Genomic DNA, 21251 nt, shown 5'->3' on the forward strand with positions numbered 1-21251 from the left:
ACTTCCCCATCATTGACGAATTATTCCAGCAATCACAGTTTTCACTGTTTTCACATATGTAAGGCGACGCTGTTAAAGACCTCATGAAATAGTACAGCATCTCCAGATCCAAAACCACGCAAAGAAGAAAATATGTGTAAACAAAAAGGAGTAGATAGAAGTTGTTCATGGACAAGTAAGATAACATGATGGCCAAACATTCAACAGCATATAATGTTTTTAATGGTTCTTACCCACATTTAAGTGTGAAAAAACAGAATGAAGCTAATAACATGTTTTGTTTGTTTGTTTGTTAATAACTCCATTCATGTTTTCGCTGTTTACATATGCATTCATACAACTAAATATTATGGGAGTCATGGAAGACTGATAAATATTATCAATATCAAAACACTGCCACAGACTGGAAACTTAAAAATAATAAGAATAATATTTTTGTTTGTTCGATTCTTTAGTCAGTGACAAACTGTGTGTGTGTGTGTGTGTGTTGATGACACAAGTGGAATGGAATGTTGGAATTTGAAGTGGAATACTGACAACAAATCGACCAGATTTTACATGCACAACCACAACAATTATATTTCAGATAAGACTGCATAATCACTTCCTCTGACATTGTGCTTAAACACTAGTTATCTATAATTGAATACCAGTGTTATATAACACAAAGTATAGTGTTATAAAAGTACCTTTTTTTTTTTTTTTTACGAGATTTACGAGGTTAATAAGCATGGAAAAGCATCATCGCAGTCTGTGAAAAGAGTCCACGCTGCTCAAAAGGGGGAGGCCCTGTTTTAATTATCATAAATATTCATATAACTACCATGAGCCCATCCCACATTCCATTTCCATCCCTTAATGTTGATGCATATTTTAATAGATTATCATTACCGCCATCATAACTCTTATTATGGTAAACATAATTACCAGATTTACGGGCCAATTATTATTTCCGTCCCCTGCAGCCATTTTCCTCAGCAAAGCCAATCTTTCCCCTGTCATAAACAAGCTGCTTCTTAGGCTGCGATCCCCTCCCAAAACGTCGAGCCATTGATAAAGATAAACACACAAACAGGCAACAGGCGGCTACGTCCGTGTCTGTACGACACTCCATCTGAATTGCATATCTGCCCTGCCGCTGAGATTGTCATAAGCCGTATTAAGAAAAATGGTCACGCGGTTTGACACAAATTGGAAAATGACATTTGGAAAGCGCCGCTGCGGTGGAAATTAGATATATTAAAATTATAAATCAGTGTCTGGATAGAAGGGACAAATGGAGGGCGGGGGTTAAAGGTCCCCTCATGACTAGGCCCCGCTCAGGCTAATCTAAACCCACCGGGCTTTGATTGTTCATCCACTGTCCACTCGTAAAGAAAGGAAGAGAGGATATTGTGTCTTTTCTGTGGAGTCAAGTCAGCTTATTTAGCGACTCCCACACCACAACCTGCTAATGGATCATCTCAAAGGTGTGATATGCATTATGCAAAGGCATCCGCTTGACACTTTTAACAAAATCTTTCCTCCCAGTGCGTCTCACCTTCAGTTGCCTTTGTCTGTGTGTGTGTGTGTGTGTGTGTGTGTGTGTGTGTGTGTGTGTGTGTGTGTAGGAAGAAGAGCATCGTCTGAAAGTGCTGCAGATTGATGAACTCCAAAGAGAAGTTGACAAGACGCTGGCACTGCTTGAAAAGGAGAGAGAGGTCAGCAAAACCCTGTTTAATAGCCTCCTGTACATGCACTTTGGGGTACACTTTTACATGTGCCATGCAAAAACATAAGGATGTACCTCCGGTCACAGAGAGCTTGAAGTACACACTTCTTTATCTGCAATTTTATTTTTTTATTTCTTTTTAAAAGTAAAAGGTTCCCTGATGGTTAGGTCTGCTAGGTCTCTGAAATCCTTGACACGTCTCACCCTTATTCGTCTCAAGCCTCTCGCTGTACTCTTCATGATGCTCAAAGTTCAGAACGCAACAGCATGTTATACACAGCACAATAAAATGAGCTCTGAATATCTGCTTCTTTCTGTAGTGGACCTTTCATTTTTGAGTGCCACAGTATTGGTAAAGTTAATGCACAGATTAAGAGGAAGCTCAGGGATCATACTAAGTAGCACGGTTTCTCAGCTTTATCTCCACCTCATACAAAGCTCTCACTGGGGTGGTACCCTAAGGTAAAAAAGCTAAAAAGGTACTTTTTTCACCTTATTTACACTTAAATGGTACACACTGTATTAGCAGTGTGGGGTAGATTACTTACAAATTGTAGTCTGTCACTGATTACAAATTACATGACAGAAATTATCGTTTGTAATGTAATTTATTGGATTACACATGTTAGGTAATGTGTAATACTTTTTAATTACGTTTAGATTACTTTTGATCCAGAAATATATTCCATTCTTTGTTATCGACATCATGAAGTGTATTAAACATTACATTAGTCCGGAGTTTCCCAAACTGGGGTTCATGAATGAACTAAAAGTGGTAGAATTTTAGAAAGGAATATTTAAGGGGAAGAAATGAGGGCAAATCAAATGATTAATAATTAACTGCCATTGTGTGAATAATATGTAATCATGTAATCTATAAAAATATAACTGCAATCTAATAATGAGCATATACAGTACTGTGCAAAAGTCTTAGGCCACTAGTATTTTCACCCAAAAAGTTTTTAAGTTGGTTATTTGTATCTTTTGTTGTAGTCTGTCAGTAGTACATATCAGTTTACATTTCCAAACATTATTTTTGCCATTAATTCTAATAATCCAGTGAGATTGTTGTGCACAAGGAGTCTGGCAATGTCTCCAAGACACTTCAAGAAACCTACCTGAAAAGCTGCCTGAAAAACAATGCCCAAGTGCACCTAGGACGAAAGCTTTTTTAACGCGCAGTGTGGTCACACCAAATGTTAATAGAAGTTCATTAATAAAATCAATGTATGGCATTATTTTTGACGACATCCTCACTTTACAGCATTTTTACACAAGTGCCTAAAACTTTGCAAACAACTGTCGCTTTGCAGGTTTCTAGAAGCGTTTCTTGAAGTGTCTTGGAGATATTGCCACAGTTCTTCTGCATTTAGTCTGTCTCAGTTTTTCCAGCCAGGCTCTGTTGACAGATCTCTGTTGTCAGATTCCTTGTGCAAACAAAAATCTCACTGGATTATTACAATTAATGGCAAAAATAATGTTTGGAAATGTAAAAAGATATTTCCCACTGACACACTACAGTAAAACATAGAAATAACTTACTTAAAAACATATTTTGTTGGTGAAAATACTAGTGGCCTAAGACTTTTGCACAGTATGAATTAATATCATCTAATTACAAGTACTTGATAGTTTGAATCTGATTACATAATCCAGATTACATGTAATCATTTACTACCCAGCACTGCATAGTAGTACCTTAAATGTATGTATTAGTACCTTTAAAAGTACATATACAGTAAGTACTAGTGCTGTCACACAGTAAATCACATCCAAATTAAAAGTTTTTGTTTACATAATATACTTTAGTTACATAATTATATTTACAAAATATAGTTCCAAATGTATGATATATTATCAGTATTGTACAATGTCTGCTATAGTCAACAGCACAAACCTATAAGAACATTGTATAGGGTAGATTTCTATTATGTTGTGTTTTTGTTGTACAGGTGCTAATCATATAATTAGAATATAACTTGTATAGTATATTCATTTATTACACACAGAATGATATTTTTGCAAATGTTTATTTCTTTTAATTTTGTTTTTTAAAACTGACAACTAAGGAAAATCCCAAATTCAGTATCTCAGGAAAAATGTGAATATTGTGAAAAGGTTCAATATTAAAGACCCCTGGTGCCACACTCTAATCAGCTAATTAATTCAAAACATCTGCAAAGCCTTTAAATGGTCTCTCAGTCTAGTTCTGTAGGCTACACAATCATGGGGAAGACTGCTCACTTGACAGTTGTCCAAAAGACAACCATTGACACATTGCACAAGGAGGGCAAGACACAAAAGGTCATTGCAAAAGAGGCTGGCTGTTTAAAGAGCTCTGTGTCCAAGCACATTAATAGAGAGAAGAAGGGAAGGAAAACATGTGGTAGAAATTTTTTACAAGCAATAGGAATAACTGCACCCTGGAGAGGATTGTGAAACAAAACCTTTTCAAAAATGTGGGGGAGATTCACAAAGAGTGGACTGCAGCTGGAGTCAGTGCTTCAAGAACCACTACACACATACGTTTGCAAGACATGGGTTTCAGCTGTCGCATTCCTTGTGTCAAGCCACTCTTGAACAACGACTCTGGAGGAAGAGAGGAGAGGCACACAATCCGCGTTGCTTGAGGTCCAGTGTAAACTGTAAACAGGTCCAGTGAGGTCACAGGGTTAAACTGAGGTCCAGTGTAACCTGTAAACAGTTTCCACATTCTGTGATGGTTTGCAGTGCCATGTCATCTGCTGGTGTTGGTCCACTGTGTTTTCTGAGGTCTAAGGTCAACTCAGCCGTATACCAGGACGTTTTAGAGCACTTCATGCTTCCTGCTGCTGACCAACTTTATGGAGTTGCAGATTAAATTTTTTCAACAGGACTTGGCACCTGCACACAGTGCAAAAGCTTCTAGTACCTAGTTTAAGGACCACAGTATCCCTGTTCTTAATTGGCCAGCAAACTCGCCTGACCTTAACTCCATAGAAAATCTATGGGGTATTGTGAAGAGGAAGATGCAATATGGCAAACCCAAGAATGCGGAAGAGCTGAAGGCTACTAACAGAGCAACCTGGGCTCTCATAACACCTGAGCAGTGCCATGGTCTGATCGACTCCATGCCATGCCACATTGCTGCAGTAATTCAGGCAAAAGTAGCCCCAACTAAGTATTGAGTGCTGTACATGCTCATACTTTTCATTTTCATACTTTTTAGTTGGCCAAGATTTCTAAAAATCCTTTCTTTGTATTGGTCTTTAGTTATATTCAAATTTTCTGATATTAAAGATATTGAATTTGGAATTTTCCTTAGTTGTCAGTTATAATAAAAATAAAATAAAAATAAACATTTGAAATATATCAGTATGTGTGTAATGAATGAATATAATACACAAGTTTCACTTTATGAATGGAATTAGTGAAATAAATCAACTTTTTGATGATATTCTAATTATATGACCAGCACCTGTAGTTCCAGTTTGCTATGTAGCCTAGATAAAGACATTGCTTCATTGTTTATCTTAGTTTTGGGTTTATATTTTTGGTTATCTGCTAAACCAATTATCACAGCATGTTTTATAAAACATGCCAAGGAAATAAAATGCAATGTGTGTTGCAATGTTTGTGATTAACGCTCACACCTTGCATGAGACCTTGCTTTTGTTTTCCACTACAAAAGAATAAGAAAAATAGAGGATATCAGTCAATGTACACAATATAACAAGAATCCATTGTTGCATTCTCCTGTAGTTTACCTGTGGAGAAAAGATCAAGTAGAGCATCTTCTCTAGGACACTCTGAAGGACTGTGCATTTCCTTTATTTTATTTTCTTGTTGTTCTTACACATTCATCCCTCAGCGTCTCTCTGTTTTCTTTATATTTCCCTCACTTTTGCTGCAGGATTGTGTAAAGCCCGAGGAGCTGGAACGACTGAGAGAAGAGCAACTCAAGGACAAGGTCTCTCAACAATCCACTGCTTATTAGTTTCTAAGCAATGTTTTCCTCACTTTAGTTAAGTGCCAGTCATAACCTTGCCATAGTTTGAATTAGAGCTGCAGCCGCTCGTGTTAGACACTTAACACAAAGACCCCACACGCACGCCTACACAATTGCCAGTGCTCAAAACAACATCTAATATTATGACTGGCCCTAAAATAAAATCTAATATTAATGTGCTGCAAGGGCCTGATCTCAGACTCGGGAGGTACAGCTGATGCCAGTCACCGCTCAACAGGCCATTATTGAAAAGCTGCAAAATTACATATTTTCTAAAACAACTAGTTAAGAGGGTCTCTCTTCCTAAAATATAAATGCAAAAAATTAATAAAAAAAGTTGAACGGTTTAACTTTTTCAAGGTTTCGGTTTGTTTCACTGTTTTAGAGACATGGTTTCAGTATGGTTCAGTATGTGCTATGTTTATGGAAAAGCGTTACTTTTTCAGTTTTTTTAAGGAGGTCTAGCATTAGTTTTTAGGTACAGAAATTGAATAAAGTAATCAAATGTAAAACGGCATTGCATATACGACGTATAAATTTACGTATAAATTAAAGATTGTTCTTTATTAAAGTTAAAAAAGCTTTTCAATCAAGAGCAGTGCGTGATTTCTTTGTTTTTGCTGTTCGATTAATATAAAGACTGTCACTTTAAGAGAATGCAATGATACAGTAGGCCTACGTTCAGCCGGCTATGTCTGCTGTATCATACATACCAAGAAGGGCATTTTGATATAATTTTTGTGTGAATTTGTCCATTTAAATGCGATACTTCAGAGTAAGGATGTCAACGATTAATCGATGATCGATTAATTGTCGCTAAGAGATCCGATTAAAGCTATCGATGGTCGATAAACCTATTTAATTTTGGGCTGCATGCGGCTCGTGCGCAAAACATGTGTGAGCTGCTTTGAGTGATGGTGACTGTATAAAAATGCATCATCATTCATTCATAATGTACAAATTAGGCTTTTAATGTGATTGAAACTTTAAAAGTACATTAAAATAGAAACAAAACAAAGTTTTTCAACATGGAAAGCAATAGAAATATAGTAACCAATTCATTTCACCAGATAATTGTTTCATATCGTGCACTTTGCAGGTCTGCAGAACACAGGACAGATAGTCTATTCATTCCTACAACTTGTTAATTCATTCCTTCCACTTATTAATTTGTGGAAACTGTTCATGTTTCATTAATTTTATTCCTTTAATAACTCATGATTTAACTGAATTGAAGGAACAAAATAATAAATAGAACGAATTCTTAATTCATGAAATCTTTCATTTCCCTTCCTGCATGTTTACCACAGTAGGAGATGCGAAAACTGTGATTTAAAAGTGAAAGACAATAAAATAAACTTGCAAAATAATAGGGTTAGACGCTGAGGATTTAGGTGAAGAAACAGTGCCTAAATATTATTGAATTTGTGGAAATTTGTGACCAACCAGCAAACCAGAACAAAGCCGCATGAACGTAGGCTGTGGGCTCGAACAGCATCCAAAAGCATGGATAACATTTTACAGCTAACCTATTATTCCTCTCATAAACAAATATTTTTAAACTAGACTTCTGAGCTTATCATTTGTAAATAAATAATTGCTGGATTCATAACCAGAGCATTCAATGATGTCACTAAACGGTGACGCCACAACAAGAGCATCGTTCACAAGTGTCTACATGGACCTAACTAGCCTAGGGCACAGGTTCTCAATCCCTGGGACACAATAGGATGCTTTAAGGAAAATATATAAGTAATAGGCCTAACATAAAAATTACAATTTGTTTTTATAAAACAAAAAAATAAACAAATATGCGAAATATATCTGACCTTTATTAAGATAACGGATTTAAAACAGAGGTGTGGCGGGACTCCATAAGTTCATGGAAAGAAAAGGATGACAACTCGCATTCCATTTGTTTGCTTTATTTTACAACAGCACAAGTCTGTGAGTGGTCTGCCTTGGATCGAAGCAAGCTGAGCCAGCTCTCGAGGCATTCCCTGCAGTGCTGGCCCCGCTTCTGCTGAGATCGCCAGATCGTGGAATCATCCATACTCAGCCCGCCTCTTTTTCACCGCGTCAGAACACTACGGCAATGTAGTGGGTCTGGGAGAGCATGGCTACAGAGCGATGCAATGCACCTGGCATGGCCAAAGCGTTTCTATACCCTTGAGCAGGTTATGTTCCATAAGTTCCCTCTGTCACACCTCAACCTATAGTGCTGCAGGGCTACCGCCCTCCTCCCTTTCAGGAGCCCGACCAGGAAAAGCTTAATTGTATATGTCCAGTTTGAGTGCTGGACACATACGTCCACAGAGCTGCCTTGTGGAGAAAGTCGGACCAATTGCTTGTGTGCTATATTCCCCCCAAGAGGGGCTGTCCTGCATCTTAGCAGATCCTTAGTCGTTGGATAATTGAGGCTATCAACCTGACCTATGAGTCCTATGGTCTCCCCTCGCCGATGGGAGTCAAGGCTCACTCTACGCGAGGTATTGTGGCCTCTCAGGCCTTCTTAGCAGGTGTGTCCATGCTGGACATCTGCAACACTGCAGGGTGGTCCATGTCCTCCACCTTTGTGAGATTTTATGATCTAGATATGCGAGCCACTCCCGGCTCTTCTGTTTTCTCGCCTTAGCTGTGCTCTTCAGATACACACTAGCTCACAGCTCGAGTTCCTGAAAAGGAACGTCTTAAGGTTATGCATGTAACCATGGTTACTCGAGGGAACAAGACGCCGCGTCTCGATACCATACTCCAGGCACCCCTGCCAATGCTTGCCTCTCTACTTGAAGCAGCTGGAAATTATGAAATTATGCATGTAAATTACAAGCCTAATTTACATTATAAATAATAGTTTAACATTCAATCAAATCATCGAAAATGGGCAAAAAGGCAGGAGCTGATTGCTTAACGCAATGCCCACCTAGCTCGATGGCAGTGTCAGCAGTAATCTACCTGTCACTCATGTGGCCATGCTCTTAATTTTGCAGAACTTTAAGGCCTATGATTTATAAAGAAAGTCACCCTCCTCACAGTTGTCATGAAGGGTAAAGGGTTATTTTTTTATTTTTATTTTTTTATGTAAATTTGGGCATGTTAACATGGGGAGTCTATGGGATTGACTCGCTTTTTTAGCCAGCCTCTAGTGGCCAGTCGATGAATTGTATTTTTATTTACTTCCTTCTTGGCTTCACTAGAGAAAGCAGGATTTTGCCGCTTGGTTAAGACCCAGGTATGTTTTATTTTCAACGTTCTGCTCACAGTTGAGTGCACAACCATTTCAAAATTTACCCCATTGATGTTCAGCACTGATGGATACATTTGACCCATCTAGTGGAGCTTTCTTTTTAATCACTCAAATCACTTGTGTTGCTGTCCATGCACAAGTCAAATAGACTATGAATGTCACATACAGTGGAGATGAAGGACAATTTTTGGGTGAGGATAACCTGAGCGAGTGCTCAGATGCTCTTGTTTTTACAGTGTGGCCTCCATGAGCTTTGAGACGTCTGTAAAGTAGCTGCTTTAAAGTGCAGCCAACTGCCATTTACCACTGCATTTTCCTCTGCTCCTTGGACAAGATTACTTTCCAAACAGAGTGTAGACAGCTTGATTAATAGAGGGGTCCACCGAGGTGCCCGCCTCAGTATATTTTCACACTTACTTATGCTCATTTCATTCGCATACACTTTTATGTGCTGAACCTTTCACCACAGGAGTCCATCAGTTCGTAAAAAAACACAGCTCTCTGAGATAATGTCTGAGAAAATTCATAAAAGATACTAGATGTTGTGTTTAAGAGCTGATGGACAAGGTCTCTTCTAAACTAATTTCTGTGTGTGTGTGTGTGTGTGTGTGTGTGTGTGTGTATGGGCATCAGTCACGGTGTGATGCAACATTCATTAAAAGATTTATGTAAATATAGAATGTCTTAATGAGGATTCAGACTAAGGCTTCTGTATATATATATATATATATATATATATATATATATATATGATGGACATGCTGTATATGGTCTTTAAATATCTTCAGATCAGTTTATTGTCTTTCTTGCTACTTTTTTGTGTGTGCAGAGTGATAGTTAGGACAGAAAAGGATGGCAAAGATGGACGATATCAGGAAATGTTGCAAACTGAGTTCAAACTTGAGTTCCCACTTGAGCACCATGGCTCATTGTCTCAGTACATGTAACTGGACCAAAGCTCTAACAGAGTAGATATGTATCTAGACTGAAGACAGCAAATCAGTCTACAGTCTAAAAAATAAAACCAGCAAAAATATGCATTGTATTGCACGAGCTGATAGAAAGATAAAACTTCTGATATCAAATTAACATAAATATAAGCTGTCACTCGATATCTCCCAATAATGTCTTAGTCAAAGATAATTAAATGCTTAGTTTAATGATCAAAACTCTGTATTTTTAAACATATAATGCAATCCAATACATTGATGACTGAAAGATATATTGTTCATCAAAAGCCAGATGTATCATGTTGATACTCAGGTTTTAACACGATTTAAATAATAATAATAATAATGTATGGATAATCAAGTAAACGTATGTTGCTTCAGTCAAGTGTTTATCTTGAAATATTACTAATAAAAACATTTAACAACAAAAACAAAAAAAAAGTGTATCACAACCTGGTGGAGGTGGAGTATTTTGAAAAAAATTTAGGCCTTAGAAATTTGTATTTCAAATATGATACAGCATTCATAATAGGGTAAAACAAATAAATGGCACTTGGTTTGATATTTTCATATCTAATCCAATAACATTTATGCATTTGGCTTAATTTTCCAATTATGTTTTGTGGCCACTGTACATGTATGAAGCTTCCTTTACATGTATGCGTAGGTCAGGCATCAAGAAGAGCTGATCGTAGAGCTGCAGAAAGAGCTGGAAAAGGCTGGATTCGACCAGAAGGAGAAAGAGCTTAAGGAATGGAAAGATCGCTGGTACTCGGTCTCGGAGAACCTCCGGCTCACACAAACACAGCTCCAGCATGCCCAGGACCGCCTGGAAATACAGCAGGAGAATATCCGCAGCCTACAGGATCATGTGGATAAACTCCGTACTGCGGTGAGAACAAAGCACTAAACACTAGAATTAATGCATCAAAGGTCAAAATTACTGTCAGTTGGTTCACATATTTAACAGAAGCTGTGTTAATATGCATGTGTGATTAGTGAAAATCATTGCAATCATACAAACGGAATGAAGCAGTTATCATTTTATATTAAATATATATAAAAATAAGGTTATTAATAACATTTAATTAATTGCATGCTTTAAACTGTCAAAAGCTAGGAAAAATGTAAGAAGGAAAATTAGAAGATGAGACAGAAAGGTTATAGATATAAAGACATAAAGAAAGGTGTGATAGGGAATGTTGGAAAGACTAGAAGGAGATAAATGAGGAAGAACAGGGTGCATGTGGATGGCTAGAGGTCAACAGGTCCTCCCGACTTTGACCCCGTGACCTCTCTCCATTCACACATCAGCACTCTGGGGGCCAATTAAACTGAGCTCCACACTAGTGTGCAATCAGTAGTATAGGAGAAGAGACCAGTTCAGGAAATGATCTTTCTGAGCTCCTCCACACACACTTAAACTCACACTAATACATTTAAGGGTCATTTACACAACGTTTTTAGCTAAAAACTGGAAACATTTTATGTGTTTTGCCTGTTTGTTTACATGACAACAACATTTTGGGGACTGAAAACGCATAAAAAAAATAATAAAAGAAAAGGTTTCAAAGTGCATGTTTTTGAAAATGGCACTATTATCATTTCCGATAATATAGCTTTGGAGGAAATAGAACACAAATTGCATACTTACAGTAGTCAGTGACCAATAATATGGATTAATACTATGTTTTCCAACATAAAAGAAAGAATAAATACATAAATAAATAATCAGATCAAGATCAAGGTCACTTGTGTCCTTCACATGACCCTAAATACCAACCCTTAAAACTGGTCCAGCCTAAATTCTTACAAAATATTTCAAGGACCCCTCCTAGTTCAATTTGTGTTGTGTTGTATCTTCCTTTATGATTACTGTAGGTAATTTGATTAGACCAGCTATTCTCTGCTTTATATCCTACATCCACTTACAGAAAGATGCTAGAATCATGTTTTATTTGAAGTTGGATCATTGTGTTTGGAATAAAGGGGGGAATGGTACTTTAGCAGATAATTATGTGTAATCCACAATCATTTCCAATAATAACAGATGAAGTGGTTTGAGCCCACGTTATCCAATTTGCCATTTAATGTGAGATAGGCTTCTGCTCGCTCCCTAAAAATTGAACCATTTCCTTAAATCGCCAATTTGCCCTGCTTCCAGAATGCATCTAGAGCACAGAAATGATGGACCTTCATATTCCAGTACTGTTTTTATATAGAAACGGAAGATAATCTTTGTTTGTTTTCCTCTCTTTGGTTTGATTGGATTGAACCCTGCTGGGTCTGTCAGATGGGTCATTGTGAGGACAAACTGCAAGACTGACACGAGCAGCAAACTACAGTTCTTCACACACATTAATACACAGTAATATTGTTGTAATTATATAGTTCATATAAATATTATTATCATTTAAAATACCTATTTTCTATTTGAACGTTTTGTGAAATTTAATTAATTCCTGGGATGCAAACCTGGGTTACACTTTATTTTAAAGTGTCCTTGTTACAGTGTAATTATACATTTAAATACGGAGTAATATTAATTAACTACATATACTTACTGTGTGGTTAGGGTTAGAGTTAGGGTTTGACTTAGGGTTACTTGCATGTAATTATTCCTAATGTATTGTTGTTAATATTATAGTAACGTGTAATAAGGACACTTTAAAATAAAGCATAACCCAGCTGAATTTTCAGCATCATTCCTCCAGTCTTCAGTGTCACCTGATCCTTCAGAAATCATTATAATATGCTGAATTTCTGCTCAATAAACATTTCTGATTATTATAATTTTTTTTTCCAAAAACTATGATTTACTTTCATTTTTCATCATTATTTATTATTTGACAAAGGGCAAAGGTTTTTTGTGTCTGTACTGTCACTTTTTGTCAATTCAGTGCATCCTGGCTGAATAAAAAGTGTTAACTTCTTTTGGATAAAGAATTTGTGTTTATATACATACAGTTACATAAATATTTGAGGTGAAATACAATTTATTTATAATTTTCATGCATGTTCAGCATTAAATGAATTATTTATATTTGTTATCAACATTTCAAATCAATATTATAGGCATCTCCCTAGGTTTTGATGCAGAGTTTATACCTTTTCACAAGGGTGTAGAAATCAGAAAATTGTAGAGGGGCATCTAATCATCTTGGCTCATGAACATCAAATGCACAACAACCAACTAACCCTGTGTTTTTAATAACAGATCAGCTTGACAAGTGTTTTCTTTCCTGTGTTGAAAAAAATAAGTTTAGGCCGTTTTCGATGTGAGAAAGTACTTCGGAATTTCCAAAATGTAATTGTTTTCACCACCGTGCCTTTTTCATGTTTTGTTTTTATCAGTTTTGCTCCAGCTGTATTGATTGTTTATCCAGTAGTCTGCTGTTCAGTTGGAATAAACGAGTGCAGTGTAATGTGTTTTGAAAGAAAAACAGCAAGCAGGTCTAGATCAGCGATGGACGGAGTCTAAGACTGATCCACATCGATACACCACCTGCTACACCCTCTCCATGATCTGCACATCTATAAACACATCCACTGACTGGCATGATGCAACTTGACCTGTATTAAGAAGCTTTGCATCTCTGTTTCTGTCTATGTGTTTGGTGTTCTGGTGGAAGAACAGTCCACAGTCTCCAGGCTGCAGCGTGAGCTACAGGAAGCAGAACATCAGAGGGATCTCCTGGGCTCCAGAGCAGCTGAGCTGAACTGTGACATCCAGCCGAAAGACAGCAGACGGCTCGCAGAGCAGGACGAGGTACACCGCACCACATACTTCGGTATCTTTGATAGTGTCTGGTAAGGGCTCATGTCGAGTTAAAGCTGTGTGTGTGGCAGGTGTCCAGTAGAGATGAGACAGTTCTGAGACTGACGGCAGACCTGCGGGCCACTCAGGAGAATCTGACCGCTGCACAACAGGAGGTGAGGATCACCTGTCAATCATTTTGAAACGTATCTGTGACACACACTTTAAAAAACAGTCACCTATGACATTGTTGAAAAGCTTGGGGTCCGATTTTTTCAGCGTCTAGTCTGTGATGCTCACCAAATCTGCTTTTATGGGACTGTATTTCATTTAAAAAGAACTGATTTCTGTTTAAATATAATTTAACATGTTATATATTCCTGTGATGGAATACTAAATTCCCAGCATCACTACTCCATTCTTCCGTGTCACATTATCCTTCAGAAATTATTCAGATATGCAGATTTGCCTCCCAAGAAACATTTCTTATTATTAACAGTGTTGAAAACAGTGCTTACAATTTTTAGAAAGTGTGATGCGTTTATTTTTTTCAGATTGTTTAAAATAGGAAATTCAAAAACTTTTATTTGAAATAAAAATCAAAAAAAAAAAATTGACAATAAAATACCAGAAGTTGTGGTTGCCTAACTTTACCATTAAAAATATGGTAGCATCATATTAAGTTTTACAGGCTTAACGTAAATTCACAGTAAATTCAAATAATTCTTTGAAAGTTTTAAAACATTGAAAAATACTTTTTTTACACTGAGTAAACTTGGTCAGTCATGCTGTAAGCCAAGGTTTTGCAGTTTAGCCTCCATTAAGTGTCTGTGGTAGAAACTGAAGCCGAGCTTGTAAACATTGTTTCATTTCATCTTCATCGTCTCAGCGTTTACTTGTTTATTTTGGTACTAAGATGTAGCTCAGGTACATATATAACTCTAGAAGACTGCATTTAAAGGTCTCTGTGGGCCGAATGCGGCCAGGATCAAGGACACAGGCCGTCTAGTCCATCTGCTCTCACTCACACACTCAGAAGAATAAAGATGGACCTGATGCCCAAACTTTTTCAGAACCTGTCAACTGAACTAGAAGCTGTTCTGGTTTATTTATACATCTGTGACTGGTCAGTTATTTGTTTGGCAGGGTGTCCTTGTATGTTATAAATGGGACAAAGCTGTCACTTCAGTGCTGACTGGATGTTTTGAGTTCTTTGAGAGATTTTCTTTTTCATATTTATTAATTTAGTTTGACTTTTATTTATTTTTTTCGGAGCGAGCGAGCGAGTGAATAATGCATTGGATTCTGCTCCATGTACTGTTTTATCATTAGCATTCAGCCCCAGTTATCTTCCGAACTTATGAGTGCCTGTGAAATGTTTGTGATGTTATTTATTTATGTTGCACTCTCAATTATTCATTTGTTTATTTATTCATGGCAGAACTAACTGCAATTGGAAAATTCATTTTTGCTGAAGGGCACATCCATCCATCCCCCCCCCCCCCACACACACACCTCAATCTTGCACATCAGGTTTGTTAGGAACTGCTTCATGTGGCATTTCCTAAGACTCAAGGGGAGATGTCATTTTAATCTGAGCAGACGGGTGAAGAGACGGGAGAGACAGAAAAAGAGAGCGAATACTCCATCTGAAAAAAACTTTGCACTATAGGGGTGATGGTGCAGGACTATAGAGAGACATTTAATGAAACACGGATGAGTTTGATAGACCTTATATATCACGTCTCTGTGCTACAGCCGTGTTTCATGCTGAATTCCCTCAGGCCTCTGTGCTTTACTGCTCTTTCTGCCAATTCCTTTCCTGCTTTTTTGCCTATATAAATACAGTACAGACCAACATTTTGGACACACCTTCTCATTCAAAGAGTTTTCTTTATTTTCATGACTATGAAAATTGTCGAGTCACACTGGCATCAAGAGCTATTTGAGCAAGAAGGAGAGTGATGGGGTGCTGCGCCAGATGACCTGGCCTCCACAGTCACCGGAACTGAACCCAATCCAGATGGTTTAGGGGTGAGCTGGACCACAGACAGAAGGCAAAAGTTCCAACAAGTGCTAAGCATCTCTCAGGGAACTCCTTCAAGACTGTTGGAAGACCATTTCAGGTGACGACCTCTTGAAGCTCATCAAGAGAATGCCAAGAGTGTGCAAAGCAGTAATCAAAGCAAAAGGTGGCTACTTTGAAGAACCTACAATATGACATATTTTCAGTTTTTTCACACTTTTTTGTGATGTATATAATTCCATATATAATTCCACATGTGTTAATTCATAGTTTTGATGCCTTCAGTGTGAATCTACAATTTTCATAGTCATGAAAGTAAAGAAAACTCTTGGAATGAGAAGGTGTGTCCAAAATTGTATATATATTTATTCATACGCTATATGGACAAACATATTGGAACACACCTTAATTATTGAATTCAGGTATTTCAGTTCGACCCACTACCATAGGTGTATAAAATCAAGCATCTAAGCATGCAGTCTCCATTTGCAAAATGGGATGCCACCATTGCAACTAGTCAGTTGGTGCATAAGGCACATGGTGCGGAAGAGTCACCATCGCTCTGCTGATTTCAATAGCTGAAGATTTCCCAACTTCCACTGGTGTTAAACTGTGTAGCGGGAGCTTCATGGAATGGGTTTCCATGGCCGAACAGCTGCATGCAAGCCTCACATAAACGAATACAATGCCAAGCATCAGATGGAGTGGTGTAAAACACACCGCATCTGGACTCTGGAAACCTGTTTTGTAGAGTAACAGTTTCCACTCAGCTAAATTCCACATATTTTACCCTAATCCATGGGTGAAACCATAGTACAACCATTTACATTCACGAGATGCTTTTATAATTTTTTCAGCCTTGGGGAGATTAAAACACTTCTTTAAAAAGCATTTAAGAATCTTTATTATTCCCTATTCACAAGATAAAATATGATCGAAATAGTCATATTGCTTTACCATAAACTTACTGTTAAATTGTGATTTGGTTGACTGTTTAGCTGGGAGAGCAGATGCTGCAGCTCACGTCTAGGGAAGAAGAGGTTGTGGCCCTGCAGAAGGAGGCAAGCAGACTTCAGGAGATCCTGAAACAGAGAGGAGAAATGATGGAGAAGAGCAAACACAACACGACACATCTCCAGCGAGAGACAGGCTCCCTTTACAGACAGGTAAACACACAAAGCACAGACACACTGAAAATCACAAATTGGCCAGTCTGGGTATTGAGACCTGAGAAAGAGCCAGCGTAAGCATGAGTTTGTTGTGGTGTTGTTGTGAGGCGCTTGTGTGTGTTTAGCTGAAGGGTGTTTGTGAGGTCTCACGTGTAATATTTCCTGTCTGCTGCATCGACAGTCCACACATAGGCATGGAATTCCAATTAACTCCCTTTAATTAGGCCCTCCCTTGCTCATGGCGCAGTTCCTTCATTTATTTTAATCTTGTTTATGCACCTTGATTGTTTCACAATATAGATTTTTTTTAATTAGGGAAGATTGATTAAATTGCATTGATTCCCTGTCCTTATTAAAATGAAACAGCCCCCCCAACTCTACTCTCTCCAAATCAGTGTTATTTTTCATAATTAGAGCCTGTGCCTCCAGCTTGGCTTTAGGAGTGTGTGTTGTGTTTGTGTGTGTGTTATGAAAATAATGTTTATCATACTTTATTACAGCATCTGAAAGACTGTTGTAGTGCAGCCACTTTATGATTTAGGGGAGGTTTCATTAAATGGTTGTGTGCTATTCATTAGTTGCATTTACCAACATAATAGTTCCTAAATACATTTAAAAACGCAATACAGTACATTGTTGGTGTTGTTTTGTGTTGTTGTTTCATTCATTTATGTACATTTTACATTCAGTATAGTTAATTACCTAACTTTTCATCAACTAAATCCCTTTTGGAAAAGCCTGACCCAGAAAACACCTAGCATGTGCTCAGAAACACCTCAGCAAATGCACATCAACCATCTACAAAAGTCCTGTTCACACCAAGAACAAAAACTCTAAATATAACCAATAACTATATTAGTGTCACATTGTTAGCAAATTAGCATCCATGTCAATTTGTGCATACTGAATTTATGCCGTCTATTGCTTTAAATGCTCAAGGTTTTTAAAGTCAGGTGGATTCTGATTGGCTCTTAATGTTTGTATCATCCATCAGCTGGAAAAATTATCTTTCTGCTAGTGATACTAATTATATTGTTTCTCTATATCTCTGTTCTCTCTGAATTACAACGAGCATTAGAACAAATATTAAAGTTATTGTCGTTGGTGTGAACAGGCCTTTAGTGTTATGTTGGCTAGTTTTGCACATCAGGCAACACTGATTTTATTTATAAAATGTGACCATGTATTTTCTTTCACGGTGACATTAGATGATTTTATAGCAAATGCTGACTGCTTGTATAACACTTGAAGCTTCTAGAAGATCCATTGCTTCTCAAACACCTGCTGTCTGCTTCACCTGATAAACACTTGATGCTGATCCGTAGAATTTCTAATCATGAAGCTCATCTCAGCTCTTTTAATTTTGATCGATGACTCCGTTTATCCTTTATATAACACATTCCTGTCTCTGTTCTAGCCCTCCACCTCTCTCTGCACCCCTCCGCCTGGTATGAAAATGATATTAGAAACTAAATGAGATTTGAAATTGTGTGTTTGACAAGTGACTCGATGACAGGGTTTTATTGCAGGGCCTGATCCATGGAAATTTTATGCTAATAACACTGCTGGCCAAGCGATCTAGTATGAAATTAATCAGCGGTGGAAAAGAGCGAGAGAGCTCTATAAAAAGTGTGTCTACCCTCCTCTCTCTCTGTCTGTCTGAGTCTCATCTGAAATAGCCAAAGGCTGTTGTCTGTGTGATGAGTTTGCGACTGAAATAGGGACTTAGAAAATTAGGCTGAGCTTAGCACTGATTGCTGTAACACCGCCACGCAACACAGTCCTGTCAACTCCTCCAAGGACTCATCTCTCACTTTTTTTTTTTTTTTTTATGTTGCTTTGGCCCATATGTCATCTTGGACGTATACTGACACCTAGAGGTGTGGATGTAATATCATGTGAAAGTTTTCAGTTGCTGATGCCATTGATGTAGACATGCAGTATTCACAGTCAACCAATGTTGATTTATTCTGTTTGAGAATGTGTCCAAACAGGGAAGTACAGAGATAAAGCTAATGTTAACATGTCTGTCCAGATTAGGCAACCAACTCCATGTGGAATAAAACTTTTTTAGGCTACTGATACTTCATCTAATTTTTCAAACTCCTTTTAATTTCTGTGTTTGTCAACTTTTCATAAAGCTTCATTCATCTGTCTCAAAAATTGCAACAGTAAAGGAATAATGTATAGGGAATATGAAGTCAGCTATACAGTGATACAGAAATCTATAGTCAAGCATAAAGAGTACATTTTATAATATAATATAATAAATATTATAGAGTATTTATTATTATTATTATTATTATTATTATTATTATTATTATTGATGTTGTTGTTGTTATGGTAATAATGGGATCGAAAATAAATAAGACAGTGATCCATAATCATGCATAAAGAGTCTACATTTCATTATAATATATATATAATAAAATGCAAAATATAATAGTATATAATTAAATAAATACAATATAATATATTTTTTTTACTGATTATTATTGTTATTATTATTAATTATGAAAATAAGATCTCTATAAAATGATAATAGTAATAGATTCTTAATATTATTATCAATGTTGTTTGAATTATTCATCACAATTATCATCAACATTATCATAGGAATAATGGGATAGGAAGTCAACTATACAGTGATACAAAAATCTGCAATCAAGCATACAAGAGTCTATATTGCATTAATAATATAATATAATATTATTATTCATGAATAGTATTTATATAATAATAGTAATAATGTAATACATTATTATTGTTGTATTTGTTAATGTTGCATTAGTTATTATTAAATAATAATAATTATAATGTAAAGTGGACTCTTAATATATAAGAAGAACAATAAGAAGAATAGTATTATTTATGTATTTGTAAAAAAAATGCCAGGCCGACTAAACGAAAATTTATGAAATGATAATTGAATTGAACTGAAAAAAAAATAGAAGATCCATTTTCTCATGATTAACTTTATATTTGGAATTCTGTTCAAACTGATCTCAAAGTGTTTTATTAGCTAGCAAATAATAAATAAATAAACCACCTTTACACTGTACAGTTTTCTATGATTTTGAATTCTTGTTTTTGCATCTATACGCCATAACTTTGACTCATTTAAAAATTCTGCATCAATGAGCTTTTTTGTGCCACTATTGCATAGTAAATCAATTTAGTTAACCAATCAGACAACCTCAAAGTCTCAAATGTCCAGATTTTTCTTGTGGTTGTCATGCCTCACCTTGCCTTTATCAACTTTTACTACTGTAGTTTACATCAACTTAAGGAACATTCATATTCTCTCCTTTCCTCTGCTTGCTTCATTTATCCCATTCATCTGTCAGCGGTTTTCCTATGTGCATGTCCATGTTGCTCCTCCCGGCTCGATTCCAAGGAAACAGAAGCGTAGGTGAATCTCTAATGGAGTCATTATCAGCTTCCAGTCTTTTAAAACAACACAATTAACAGTGTAGTCTTAATGATGCTTGCAAGGGAAATAAGGTGCACTGAGGAGACTCCATCCAGGGCCTTCACCAAGTCCAATAAATCACGTAAGTTAACTCACAGAACTAATATACCGCATGTGTGTGTGCAGTAGTCTGTGTGATTTATTATTTTCACCCTGCGAGACATCTGTTACAGTGCTCCTTATTTTTGTAATGCATCATCAGCCAGGGGAAAAAAAATAATATTATCCAATCTGGGATCGTCTCCCTCTGGAGTCTAATAATCTAATGTAGAGCTGCTATAAGTGAGGCACCACAGACACGCTTCAGGGAGCAAACAGGCTTCGCTGATTTCTGTCTGAGAATCTAGCATTCATTATATATGCCAGCCTGTGACCGCAGATGTGAGTCTGTACATATAGAGTCATAATAGGATACTTGTGACTCTAAATTCTAACTAAATAAGATGTGTTTGAAGTATACTAATTAAGAGTGCCGTTGTACTGAATATCAGCATGGCTATGATACTAGCACACGGGTAATTAATTGTGAGTTTGATATTTTGTTTGTACAATAGTTCTGTGAATTAGAAATTAGAAGTAACTTACCAGCAATATTTGGCCAGTTTCTATATTTATTTTTTGTCAATAAAAGTAGTTTTTTATTTTATTTTTTTAATTCCAATTACATTGTACATTGTGTCTTTTGTGTGAATTATTAAAGTGTCTAATTTGCTTCCATAGTTATAGTGCTTGGCTAAATTTTTTACCTTGTGTGTATGTTATCGAAGTATTTTAATTGTTCATTGCCGAGCTGATGAGATTAGCTCGCGCGACACAAGCTCTGTAACACTGTCCGGTTTATATCGACTTTCGGTTTGTTTGGCTTCCCATATGTGCGGCTGAACTCACTCGCTCTCAGTCATGGTATTGTTTATTGATGTAGATATGCAAA

General features: G+C 36.9%; 1 protein-coding gene across 3 annotated transcripts in view; it reads left to right on the forward strand.

The window, feature by feature from the left end:
* The window catches only part of pmfbp1 (polyamine modulated factor 1 binding protein 1), a 188200-nt gene that overhangs the window by 134347 nt on the left and 32602 nt on the right, over nt 1–21251 (forward strand). For all 3 annotated transcript variants that reach the window (XM_026268380.1, XM_026268382.1, XM_026268381.1), the window contains 6 exons: nt 1611–1700; nt 5604–5660; nt 10564–10788; nt 13534–13665; nt 13746–13829; nt 16678–16845. In XM_026268380.1, coding sequence (XP_026124165.1) covers nt 1611–1700; nt 5604–5660; nt 10564–10788; nt 13534–13665; nt 13746–13829; nt 16678–16845 — 756 coding nt within the window. The remainder of the gene's footprint in view (nt 1–1610; nt 1701–5603; nt 5661–10563; nt 10789–13533; nt 13666–13745; nt 13830–16677; nt 16846–21251) is intronic.

The sequence above is a fragment of the Carassius auratus genome, chromosome 7 (genome assembly GCF_003368295.1).
Source record: "Carassius auratus strain Wakin chromosome 7, ASM336829v1, whole genome shotgun sequence".
NCBI classification, from domain to species: domain Eukaryota; kingdom Metazoa; phylum Chordata; class Actinopteri; order Cypriniformes; family Cyprinidae; genus Carassius; species Carassius auratus.